Here is a 13,355-nt window from a genome sequence, read left to right on the forward strand (position 1 = left end):
TCTCACCAAACACTTTTGTGATAGCAACAAATTAACTTTTACAGTACAGAGGTGTTGAAAAAACTGCCAAAGACAGATTCAGGTGAGAACTTAGAATCAAAGCTTCAGAAAAACAACCGCTCACAGTAATTCAGGTCAGCCTTGTGATTTCTGTAGCCAGCACTCTCCCAGGCCCACCAGGGACTTCCCAACAAGGCCAAAGCACCACACAATCTTATCTCACACACAGAGGGACAATGCATTAGGTTATCTTCATATTACCATAATCTACTTTAAACAGCATGACTTCTATAGCCCTGCAAACTGATACTGAATATTTGAGAGGTGTTTCCCACCTGGCTGGCTGGTGAAACTGCAAAGCAGGGAAACACTGAGATGTGTGCACACTGCTCATATTTATGGCATTTCTTCACTCTTGAGTTGTTTGCATAAATAACAACCCCTAACAATAATGGGCTTTTCAAAGAATAAAGAGTCACAGCCTGAAGACACAGGATAAATCTCCACTTCAAATGCATCATAAAGCCAAGGCAATCTCACTGAAAACTTCTGTGCTCGTAAGTGTAGTAAAAACTTTGGCTGCTGCTTTAGAAGGAAACCACCCATGTATAGGTCTGAATTTATTTTTTTTTTTAAATAGTCCATCTGTATTAGTTAAGATGCAGACACCACCTAAAACCCGAACAAAGCTGCCCTTCTACCGTGAGCCTCTCCAAAAGGTTGTGTCCACCTCAAGAATAAAACGTCAGAAGACAGATGAGCACACTGTCCTAGAAAGATTTCAGTAGAAATTTCAATTTCTCACCTCTGGCAGGGCAAGGGTAAGGGCAGCACATGAGGCATTCAGCTAATTATAACCCAACATCTACCTACCAGGAACATCATAGAGAATGCTACCTACCCCAGTTTACACTGAACTGGAACAAGATTTTTCTTTACAAGCACCGGAGAGGTTTGCCTAATGTAAGTTTGCTTTTTAACTCTTAGTTCTTAATTCCAAGTTTAGAGGTACCTCTCATCTGCAGAAGTATGCCCTCAAAATACGGTAAAGACTGTGGTCTCCGGCCACACTATTGTCCCAATTTATCTATATGCAAAAGGTAATGACACATACAATCAATTCTCTAGTGTGATGGCCAAGATTATTTATTCCAGTAGAAAGATACTTTAAGCACCAGCAGTCAGAGTCTGAACACTGAAGGTGAAATCTCAGCCCTGACAGAGCCAGTCCCCCAGTGACTGATGGGGCCAGCTCTCCTCTGCAGCACAAAGGGAACACACTTTATTTTTAAATGTTAAGTAACACATGTGAAACATCCAATGTTTTTAAAACTACACATTTCCCTATTACAGCCATGACCTAACACTTATTCAGTGGAGATCTCTGGTGGAAATAAGTGCCAGGCACATGTTTTGTTGGTCAGCTGGATTTGTTGACCATTACATCAAGTTTTACTTTCAAATACACTTGTGCAGTGTAATCCAATTAGGGTTTAAAGCAACACTGACACTGTTAAATTATGTAATTAATGACAGTAATAATTAATGTATTTGTATAGATTATGACCAGGTCAGGTATTTCAAAGGCAGCTGATCACAGTATTTACATTAATATAGGACAACATAAAGCAAGTAATTATTCATATTGTAAGCATCTCAGTCCCTCTGTAGTTGTTTCAACTTTGCTGATATGTGACTCTAATGTGGTAAGAGATCTGAAACTATTCTTAGACCATGGCAGAAAGCATGAAGTGGTTTGTTGGCAGGTTTTACCCTCCCCACTATAATGAGAGCAAGTCACTTCGTTTATTTCCCTGTCAGATGAGCAGAGAGAAGACTGAAAGCCAGAGCATAAATAAGCTCCACAGACTGTAAAAAAGAACAGAGAAGGAACCAGTTTTTGTGGAGGAATCAGCTGGTTCCTCCCCATCTCCTTTGCAGTAGTCCAGCCATGAGTTTACAGCATATACTGGGAATTAAAAAAAAAAAAAAAAAAAAAAAAGCCAAATCATATTTTTCACCTCTGCTTTTGAATACCTTTGCTTCCTCAAACTCAAACACAGAAACCTTTACAAACTAAACACAAGACTTAAGCAGGTTCACAAGAATCCCACTGCTGGATCTCAAAGGAAGAGGAAGAAAGCAGGATAGAGATAATGCCATAGGTAGACCCTGGTAAGGGAGACAAAGGCAACTCCTCTTGTGTTAAAAGCTGTCAAGATGTGCTAGCACAGATGCTTCAATTTTTAATTTTTGTTTCCTTTATAAAGTTAATTTAACTTATTAAAAAAAAACCCAAAAAAACTGAACTTCAAGCCTAAATGTCTCAGTCAGGGAAAAAGAGTGCTTTTCATCTGAATGCAAATGAAGCTCCCATTTTCAATTTTTAGGTTCCAGTAGCCAACTCAGCCACACATGTCCCCAAGACTCCAGACCACTTGGCTATGAGCTGAGGTGCTCAGGGAAGGCAGAGAAGCCTCAGTGTTGGGTTTGCAGGAGGGAAAGGGGTACAACCCTACAAAGGAGTGCCAGGGCTGCTGACCCAGCCCAGGGTCACAGCACCACGCTCTCTCCCTCTCCAAATTCAGCTTTGACACTAGCCTCAAGCAGAAGGGACACCGGGCTCGTATCACCAGTTTTGCTCCCTCTCCCTTCCAACGCTAAGGAAAACAATATAAATTTAAAAAAAATGAAGCATCCACAAAAAATGAGGCCTTTAGATTTCAGCAAACATGGAATATCATGGCCTAGGGGCATTGGGGGAAATGTGACTTCTTCCTATTTTTTTATAAACAGACTGAGCAGCAGCTTCAGCTCTGACAGCTCAGGCTGCTACAGCCCATGTAGCAGGACTGTGAAATACAGGATTCTTAATGGTTTATTTTTTGTAAAAACAGAGGATTTATGCCTGTCTCAAGTGTTGCCGTGCCTTGTGGCAAAAGAAAAGAGCAGATCTTTCTTCTTAAGAGCTTAAATCAAAATTATGCATATGTTATGTTTAGGACCAAGAAAATGTTAAAGGAAGCAGCAAGGAGAGACACAGATAGAAAGGGAGGAACAGAGGTCTTAAAATCCTCCATGCCACAGCGCACACGAAACCCTCTCTTGTCACAGCGCTAGTTTATATATTGGTCTGCTACATTAAAAATAAACCAGACCACCTCTTTTTTAACTCGCGCCTAATAAGGTGCGCCATACATACATTTATCTATAGATCACGGCCCGGCCTTGTAAAACAGCACAGGGTTTCTGTGCCGCTTAAAAAGCCCGGGGCACCTCAGACCCGCAGGCCCGCGGGGCCAGGCGCTGTCAGGCAGGGCTGTGACCCAGGCCCGGCCCCGGCCATGGGGCTGAGCCCCTGTGCCAGCGAGCCGGGGAGCGGCAGCGGGGCCAGGCGCTGTCAGGCAGGGCTGTGACCCAGGCCCGGCCCCGGGGCTGAGCCCCTGTGCCAGCGAGCCGGGGAGCGGCAGCGGGGCCAGGCGCTGTCAGGCAGGGCTGTGACCCAGGCCCGGCCCCGGCCATGGGGCTGAGCCCCTGTGCCAGCGAGCCGGGGAGCGGCAGCGGGGCCAGGCGCTGTCAGGCAGGGCTGTGACCCAGGCCCGGCCCCGGCCATGGGGCTGAGCCCCTGTGCCAGCGAGCCGGGGAGCGGCAGCGGGGCCGCGGCCGACAGGCAGCACCAAACATGGAGAAGGTGGCACCGGATCAGGGGGACGGCAGCTTGGACGGCCCGGCTAGCAACCAGTGTTTGCAAACACAACACGGGGGAATCAGATGGGCCGGCAATAAATTAGGGCCGGGCAGCGGAGTGCGAGAGGAATCACTCGAAGTAACAAACGCAGGCAAAGAGGGCTCCCCGGCCACCCCCCAGTTTCGTTTTAGCGCCCGAACCCAGGGATGGGGATGCGCCAGATCCGCGGCTGCTGAAGCACGATGGAAAAAACGCTATCTGTCAAGTGAAACTAAATAATAAGTGCTTCCAGCGCCACTCCCCCCGCTCGGAAACTTAGCCACAGCCTTCCTAAACGCTGCTTTATCCCATGCTCAACTCCATCCCAACTCCATCCAGCTGGAGCCCCGCTTCAAAGAACAGGAGGTGAGTTACGGTGGTGGGGGAGCTCCTCACTACAGGCTCCCCGAGGTGAGGTCCGCTCCAGCCCAGCTCCTCACTATATCCAAAAAGCAAAGGATTTGGGCTTTCTGTCTTCTGGCACACTTCCAGATCTGCTGACAGGCCAGTTTGGGGAGGGGATTTCTCCCAAGCAGGGCTTTCAGGTAACATTTCTCAGTGCCTGAAAAATGGCCAAGGACTCCCAGGAGCGCCTGGTTAAACCCCGGGCAGCACACAGAGCTGGAAGGTGGGAGAAGGGGCTGCCACAACCTGCCCACGGGGCCCAACAGCTCAGCGCTGCCCAGTTACTGCTCTGCAGCTTCATCCCAAACAGGATCTCACTCCAGGTATGGGAAAAGTACCAGTGTGAGGTACATAGAAGCTAAGGTGTTTTCAGAGGAGCACAGAGAACACCTTCAGCACACCACTTTTCTAAGGATAGGAAGGCTACAACCACTACTATATCCAGCTGCAAAGGCTGTACTACAGCAGGATTATCACCAGAAAGGCAGGACTCCAGTGGCAGCCTTGCTCTGCCAAGCACCCCATCTCCCTCTTCCACAGATGAAGGGCATCATCATGACCCCAGAGACTCAATGAAACCATACTGGGATCCTGCAGCAAGTATCAGAACAAGTCCAGCATGACCACACTCTTGCCAGGAGCAAGGAGACAGTTCAGCAATTTTAATTTTCCACAAAATACACCCACAGAGAAATATGTCACAGGACCCTTAGGTCCTACAAAGACATGAAACTCAGCTGAGGAAAATGGATAAAGTACCAGCCCATTCCATTCTCCTGTGACACTGTGCAGATTGGAAGTAGCAAGCTGCACAGAAAAAATAAGCTAATTAAATACATACAGTATGAGCTAAGCAGCAAATCCTTCCTTAGTTTCCCACTGCCATAGCCAGACTCTGCCAACCATGCCTCTGAATGGCATAAACACCCAGGGGAGAGGAAATTTAATCTAGAGGGCAGCATTGTTATAAATAGGATCTTGAGAATAAAGTGAAGAAAGGGAAGTGTCCTTGGATGATGCCTTAATTGGTGGGGCTCACCTCCACCAAAGCGTCAAGAGATAAAACAAATTCCATATTAAAACAGGGGCCTTTACAGGAAAGCCATATACATACATAAGCACTTATACACAGAAACACAATACTTTCAGATCACTTTTTAAACAAATAATCTCCCTCTGTCCATTATTCTGACCCCATATCACCAAAACAAGACTTGATTGCTCATCAAGTTTTGCTGACTGGTCCATGACACAGTGCCTCAGACCAAATGACCTCCCTCATCTTTCCTTCCCCCTCCTTCTGTTCTCCCACTGTCCATCTCTAGCACCTATGAGTGCAGTTTTACATTGACTAAAATAAGGCTGCTAAGTAAAGGTCAATCTGACAAGCTGAAAGAGAAGTATCCCCTCCTAGACCCCCGCTCCCTGGGCTATAAATACCCAGAATAAGGGCTGGGGGAAATTCTTTGTCTGCACAGACAGACACCAGGAAGCACATTTCCTCCTCCTTCCACTTCTCACCCCTCCTGCTACTCAAGGACAACATTCAGAGGAAAGCAAGCATCTCCCCTGCCACCAGCTCCATGACTTGTCCATGGAAGGCAGTTGCTTTGCCACTGGTGACTTGAGGCACACAGGCCTTCCCAGAGATAGGCAGATGCTTTCAAGGTCCAGCCATCAGCGAGAGCACACACTGCAAAGCAAACCAACACACTTTGCCTGGGCAACGAGGAGGATTACCTTTTAGGACTAGGGGCTCCTTGCCTTCTCGCTTGAGTGACTCCAGCACTATGTGGAGTGGCTGGGAAGGCATCACTCTGCTTGGCTCATTGGTATTCTCATCATAAACTACGATTTCTTTGGAAAAGATTCTCTTGAAGGAGTCCTTGCCTTCCCGGCAGGAGATCAAGTCCAAGACAGTGATCTTGCCCTGCTGGAGCCTTCTCCGGCTGATCTTGTCAGAACAGTTAATGTGGACAGCCCCTTGAATGTGGCTCTTATTATACTCCATGAAGGGCCTGCAGTCAATGATGACAGGCCCTTGGTTCTGTTGGTGGCTCTTGCTACATTTGGTCATCTTCTTGGCCAGATCATTGGGGTAGATGATTTTGATGCTGGCGAGTTGCTTGGCGCTGCCCGAGACGGGGCTCCCCACTCCGCCCAGCGGGCTCAGGCTGCCGGCGCTCTCATTGCTGTTGACCATTTGGTTGGCAGGGCAGGCGGGGGAGGCTCCGGCGTGGGTGCTGCTGGTGCTCGCTTGAGTTTGGGCCTGAGTGTCCTTGTCGTACGTTGCCACAGTGCAGCAACTGGCACTGCTGCATCCACAACTCAGGGAGCGTGCAGAGCCGTTGGATGAGGGCATATACGTGAGATTAGCAGTCTTTAGGGACACGACAGCTGCACCAAGCAGACTGGAGTGGCTCTCAGCAGCAGAAGAGGCAGATTCAAGGAAGCTAGAGTCTAAACACAGGTTGAGATCCTGAGGTCTCACTGGCCTCGAAAGTGCCACTACTACCCTGTCGTCTAAAGGAGATGGAGGCATGAGGAGGCTGAGCACTAGCAAGTTAAGAAGAACTCAAGATCACCCTGAAAAAGAAAAAGCAGGAGGGAAAGAAGAAAAAAAGGTGATGAAAACAGATCATGAAATCACACAAACCTACAGACTGAAAAACTTATTTTGCCAATACCCGTTATCCCTAAGCTAACAACCCCTTCTGACAGTTACCAGCTCACAGTAGCTGCTACAAAGCCTTTCCAGCATTGCAGAGAACACTTCAGCTATCTGCATCTGCACCCATGGCACCCAGAATCCACACGAGCAGCCTGGACTGTGCAGTGACACCCAGGAAGAGGCATTTAGATACATGCAGATGGTGCTGAGCTATTCCAAAACCCCAGGCTGCAAGGCTCACCACTGATAATGACAGAGGCACATTCCCTCATCCCGTTGCTCTCTGAAAAGGAAGCAACTACTGGGCTGAGTCTGCTACAGGGAGGAACACGTAAGAGCTGAATGTGTCAGGGGTGATATGCAACTTTTCCAGCATGCTGGAATAAAATTAGCCTGCAAATAAATTTTCTGAGACAGTTACAAACTTGAACACGTAAGGCTAAACAAAAAATACCCAGAAGAAAACAGAGAAATTAGCTTCTGGAGATCCTTATAAGCGTGCACCTTGCACTTCCCTCCCCCTGGTTAGAGGTGAATCCAGTCCCAGTTAAGCCCCTAACTCCAGGCTCGGGGAGGCTGCTGTTCTCCAGCAGCCCGTGAGGCAAATTCCCCATCACATTTCACAGCTTCTACAAAAAGTGGTCCCCTCCGCCCCAGACAAGGTCACACTGCCTGCCCAACTTTTGCCTTCCCGTTTGCTAAGACGCAGCACGCAGGATTTGAATCCCCCCGTTTCTACTCGGCAGACAAGACAAGAACAAAATACCCAAAGCCAGCCCTGACAGTGGGTGCCCTTCACCAGCAACTTCGGGAGCAGCCACAGCTCTCTCTGAAAATCCCATCCCAGCACCAACTTCACCAACTCCAGCAAGCCCCCGGAGCGGGGCGAGCACTCGCAGCTCCCGTTTGCCGCCCAGCTGGCTCTGCTAGGAGCCGGGCCGGCGAGGAAGTGGCACGGAGATGTCCATCCCGAGAAGGGGGGTGCCCGGGGGGCACTGCCACCACCGCCGCTGGACAGAGCGAGCCCTCGGGCACCGCCGGAGCGCCGAAAGGTGCCGCGACCCGCCCGCCCGGGGCACGGCGGAGGTGCCGCGGCCGGGCAGAGCGGGGACAGCGGCGGCTCGTTCGGGAGGCTTTCTCAGCCCTTTCTTTTCCCAGCCTTTCCCTCGCCCTATTTTAGGATAAGAACTAGGATAAGGGCGCCCTGAGCGCCTTCGCCTGACGCAGTTAAATTTTTTTAAATAAACGAGGGAGACGACTCAGCTCCCCCAGCGAGGGGAAACAACGAAAGAGCCCACGAAAAGCGGGAAGCTGAAGTTTTGCCCCCGATCGCAAGGAGCCGGGGCTGCCGCCGACCGCGCGGCGGCGCGGGCCAGCGCTCCCCGCCGCGGCAGCCCCTGCGCGGGCTCCCGCAGCCGCGGGCCCCCGCTCCGCGCCGTGCCCCGCACGGCTCGGCTCCGCCGCCCCGCACTCACCGGCGCGTCGCGCTCCGGCCCGGTGCGCGGAGGTGGCGGCGGCCGCCGCGGGAGGTGCCGCTGGTGCCGGTGCGTGTCGCGCCCGCTGCCCCGCGCGCCGCCCGCCCCGCGCCCCGCGCGCCGCCCGCACCATCCTCGTTACTTTCTCTTTTGCTACCGCGTAAATGTACGGCCCGGCGGGGGCGGGGCCCGCGCCGACGGGCGGCCGGCCCGGCCAATCGGAGCGCGGGGGCCGGCCCGGAGGCGGGGCGGTGACGTCATCTGCAGCCAATGGGGAGGGCGCGGCGCCGGCCCCGCGCCCCGGGGCAGCCGCTGCTCCCCGCGGACGGGCGGGGGCGGCCCGCGCGCGCGGCCCCGCGGCAGCGCCCCCCGCAGGACGGGGAGCGCCCGGGAGCGCCCCGCGTCCGGCCACGGGAACGGGGCAGCGGCACCAGCCACCGGGGCCAGGAGAGCGTCAGCCCCGCTCCCGGAGCGCGGCCGCAGCGGGCACTGCCCGTCCGCCCCAGCCCCGCCGCAAGCGGCTCGGCAGGGAGCGAGCGGCGCCAGCCCGAGAGGATGCCGTTCAGGTGCTTTTCCAAACAGTCCGTCCCTGTCACAAACAAGCCCGCCCGAGGTACTCGGGAGGAAGAAAACCCGGCAACCACATCTCCTCGTGGGTCAGTCCGTCACGCATCAACCCACCAAGGCAGAGACAGGGAAAGGGGCATCTCCAGAATGATTCTTCCTACCAGTCCACCCTGACCGTGGGAGCACTGGAAAGTTTCACCTACAGCCCAGCATGCAAACGCTTTGAGCTGCAGGAGGAAGGGTGAAGTTGGAGCAGATAAGAGTAAGTCCACACTAAATACTTGTGAGGAGAAGAACAGTAATTTCCTCACACAAAAGCAGTAAATGGCAGGGAGCGCAGGAGATGCACCCCACACTGCCCAGAGACAGCCAGGACCGGAGGCCCCTGCCTGCCTTACCCCCTGACTAAAGATAGATCCAGATGCTCCATGTTGTGGAAACTCAGATAGAACCCAGCTGTGGCACATTGTCCAGTAAAGATCCTGAATGTTCAGATTAGACTGGACTCTCCCAGTGTAAAAAGGAAGGCAGAACAGGCTGGAGGACAAGATTTTAAGGATTTGTTACAAGGATAAGCATGAATCCCTTTCATTCTTTCTGTCAGAGGCTGACATGGGCGAAATAATGAGCTTTCACCCTTGCTACGTGAGCACTACAAGGCGAGAATTGATTTTCAAGCCACACGGATCAGCTCATCACACACACTAGGAGGGTACCTGGCAGCAGCACGGCATTTCTGCACCCCTTCCTTCCTCACTGTGCAATCTATTTACACATTTCCTGGTTCAGTAACCACATCTCATCGTGTACCAGTCCACCACGTATCAATCCACCAAGTTAGAGACAGGGAAAGTGGCACCTCCAAAGCAATGCATCCTTCCATGTCCTTCCTAACCATGGGAGTGACAAAGCGTTTCACCTACAACCATAAATCCCAACACTTTGAGCTATAGGAGGAAAGATGAAGTTAGAGCTGGTAAGAAGTTCTCAGCATGATAACATTGAATCTAAATTAGTCCCCAAAGATTTTGGTTCTGGAATGTATGCGGATAATTAATTTTTCAACTGGGATTTTCAAGCTGTAACTTCCAATCCAACTGGGTCTATTGCAAAACAAAACAAAACAAAACAAAACAAAACAAAACAAAACAAAACAGTATAAGTGCAGTAATATCATCATCCAGCAGCTCAGATTAAAAAGAAAAAAAGAAAAAAAAACAGAGAGCAAGATTTTAGAAGCACTGAATACTTGATTTTTTTCCCTTAATAGTTCTAAGGTAAACAGCAAGTCAAATCCTTTTCCTCACAGCCATTCTTTAAACAATCAGTTGCTTCTCCTAAATTTTCCTTGTAGGACAGCAACTTATCCAGCACAAACTCAGGCTTTTGGTTTCCAGTGTTGTGATACCACAGCAGGGCACCAGCTCCCAGCTCGCTGGGAAGGAAGGGGATGTGTGGGAAGGCTCTCACTTTTAAGTAACAGCTTCACCTCCAGCAATCTGCTCCCTCTGAGAGCAAATGTGGGGAAAGACTTTGAGCAATTAAGTCACAGAGTGACTTCACCCAGCAAAGACCACTGTCTGGAGGTATTATAAAATATAAGTCCCCAGGCTACCCAGCATCAATGCAGGCTTTAACAGTGCTGTGCAATTGCTGCATGAACAGCTGCCCTCCCCAGCAAGGGAGCAAACAGGGAGAAATGCACTGGTCTCAGACTCCACAAACACTGGTCAGCTCCCCAGAGGTGCCACTGAGAGACACCACTGGAGCATTTCCATGCTCTCTATTCCTCTTTGTCCGAGGCTTGCTGAGGTTGGCACTGGGCTCACAGCAGAGGGGGGCTGCTTGTACTTCCCTCAAAACCTCCCTTTCAGGCCACACTTGGGCTTGGGGAAGGAGCTCTCCATGGGCTTGTGTTCAATTCACCACCTGAAACGGTCCCTCCAACCAGGGCAGCTGGAAACCATGTTCCTGTTTGTGCATCTCCCAAAGCTAGACATCTCCTAAGGCAAATATTTGCTAGAAAACACTTGGAATCATTGATTTAGCAACCTTTTACTTTCTGACCAAACTTCTCAGTACAGTACTAACAATGTACCCCAAGAAAATGCTTTGTGACTTGCTTGTGGAAGAGTTCTCCTCACAGGAGAGCTGTGCAGAGCTTACTCACAGCAAGCAATGCTCCCTTCTGAAGGATACTTGGCCTTTGCCAAGTTTTCTTACAATATAAAGAGAGGCCAAGTGTTATTTTGTCTCATATTTTACTTAAATTTTTATTTTTCTAAGAATGTGGACTTTAAGTTGCTATCCCACCCCATTTTCAGAGGATTTCCTACACAACTTTACTGACTTCATGCTTAATACATTTTATTAGCCTATGACATAAGATTGGCCTTTTTCCTGCTCTCAGAAACCACATCCCACCGTAACTTTTTTTCTGAGCATATTCAATGAACAGCTTTCTAAATGTTTTTGCTCTCTGTAATTCAACACCCAAAACAGACAAGACTTATCTATTCCCTGAAAACTAAACTTCTATTTTCTGAAAAGCACACAAGGATTCTTACTATGGAAGCTGGCAGACCTTAGTTAAATTCCCACTTGCAGAAGTAGCAGCACATGGGATTTTGACATTTATTTTCCTCAAATGCCTTTGCTACCATGGTGCACTTGCTCAGACATTTGAAGAAAACCACAAGCAGACAAAGTGAAATCATCTCAGAATTGAAGCAAATCCTCACAAACTCTCACAGTATACTAATTGCATAAAATCCAATCAAACCCGTTCAACCTCACAGAAAGGGTAAAGATTGCTAAAAGAACATGCTGAATATTTAACAGACATGAAAAAGAAGCCATCAAAATTCTCACCAACAACACAGACACCTCTTAAGTGCTCTCAAACTAAACATTTCCTTCTTATTGAAAAAATTCTTCCACATCAACCATTCTTCCACTCTACAATCAGGGACCTTTTATCTTGTTTAGAAAAACACCCAGATCATAATTGCCTTCATCAACACAGCCATGTACAGCACCTGCCCTGCACCTAAGCAGAGAAGATGATGTGCTGTCCCATCCCCTGAACATTCAAATCTCTGGAGTCATGCCTGAAGAAAGGATTTCACCTGTTGTACGCATGACTGCAGAATGGGGCACTCCAATGTTGGCTGCTCTCTGGTTTTAGGGGCACAGTAACAACCAAAGCCAGGAGTTCACAGTAACAGGCTGTGTGTAAAGACAACAAAGGACAGATGCTTGTCCCCCCTGAGACTGTCATTTGGACAGAGCAATGCAAGTTCCCAATTTTACCAGCAGAAATGGGAAGCAAGAGGCTGAGTGACTTCTCTAAAGTGACACAACAGCTTACAAGGTGGAGCAGCAAATTGGGAAACTGGGGAAAACAAAGGTGTTAGCCAGCACAGTATTTCAACTGCAAACCCGTAGCTCGCACTTCATCAGGTGTCACATGAACTGGCTAAAAGAAATGTCCTTGGGGGCTAGGCTGAACTTTTACGTGTTCACTACTTAAGTTTTCCCATTTGTTTTTAAGCACTCTTTGAGTCTTGTTAAGTTTTAATACATCACATGGCGCCTTTGTTTGTCCTTGTTAGAAATGTCAGTTCACTACACAGGCAAAGCTGAGAAACCATTGTTAGCCACTGTGTTAGCCTTTTGCAAGAAAAAGATAAAAATATATCCCTCTTCTGCCTTTCTTTTGGAAGCCTGTTTTAAAGGTGCCTTAGTAAAACACAGGCTTTCCTTTTAAGGGATTGTCTGGTACGAGAGGAAACAACCTGTTTTAGAAAAACAGTTCATCTTCTAAGCAAGGGGGTGGGATTGAAACTGTGCACAAAATGAATTTATAAGGAAAATCAGAGCCAGTAGTAAACATAAAGATGCATCCTGGTACTCCTGCTTGCTTTTTATGGCTTATCCCCAGTGGGGAAGCTGCTATAAAATGACCTAAGTGAGAAACTGAAATGCAACAGCTCTGGCACTGTAACTCTACGTGGATGTTTTTGTTGCACAGTTACCAGCCTGTGTGGGTTTGGTAAGGCACAGGTGATGCCAGGTGTCCCTTCCCTGGGGCACACCACAGGACAGTTAGGGCAAGGAGGTCATGGTGGTGACCAGCATCCTTTAAAGAAAGCAACAACACAGGCAGCCAGACAGGTGAAGCCAGCCCACATCTCCTGGCCATGCCTGCTCCAGTTCAGCTCTGAGCCACTGCTGTGGGACTGTGGTCAGATACTCACCCCACAGCCCTTGCAGACATCCTGGCCTTTCCCGTACTTGGTGGCAGATGACAGCTCAAGACCACCCTGCGAACACCTTGAGCTGCTGCAGATGGATGAGTTAGTTTGATGATTAGGGGACAATCTAACCTGGGGGTGTTTGCCTCCAGCACCCCCATCAGCAACCCCCTGACTCTTCTGCCAGCAGAGTGTGGGGATGGCTGCACATTGGGAAGAGTGGGAAGTGGTTCAACACCTTTAAGATGCTGGAG

The 13,355-nt window shown here is 49.5% G+C and overlaps 1 protein-coding gene across 13 annotated transcripts in view; it reads right to left on the reverse strand.

Annotated features, from left to right (window-relative positions):
- DUSP10 (dual specificity phosphatase 10) overlaps positions 1–13,355 on the reverse strand; it is a 261,089-nt gene that overhangs the window by 16,794 nt on the left and 230,940 nt on the right. For 12 of the 13 annotated variants that reach the window (XM_086878805.1, XM_086878808.1, XM_086878807.1 and 9 more), the window contains one exon: positions 5,873–6,718. In XM_086878805.1, the coding sequence (XP_086734931.1) occupies positions 5,873–6,674 (802 nt within the window). In that variant the 5' untranslated portion in view covers positions 6,675–6,718. Of the gene's footprint in view, positions 1–5,872; positions 6,719–8,278; positions 8,439–13,355 lie in introns of those variants that run through there. The other variant, XM_086878804.1, reaches the window with a different exon arrangement.

Source organism: Cyanistes caeruleus, chromosome 2, assembly GCF_971803275.1.
Source record: "Cyanistes caeruleus chromosome 2, bCyaCae1.hap1.1, whole genome shotgun sequence".
In the NCBI taxonomy this organism is placed as follows: Eukaryota; Metazoa; Chordata; class Aves; order Passeriformes; family Paridae; genus Cyanistes; species Cyanistes caeruleus.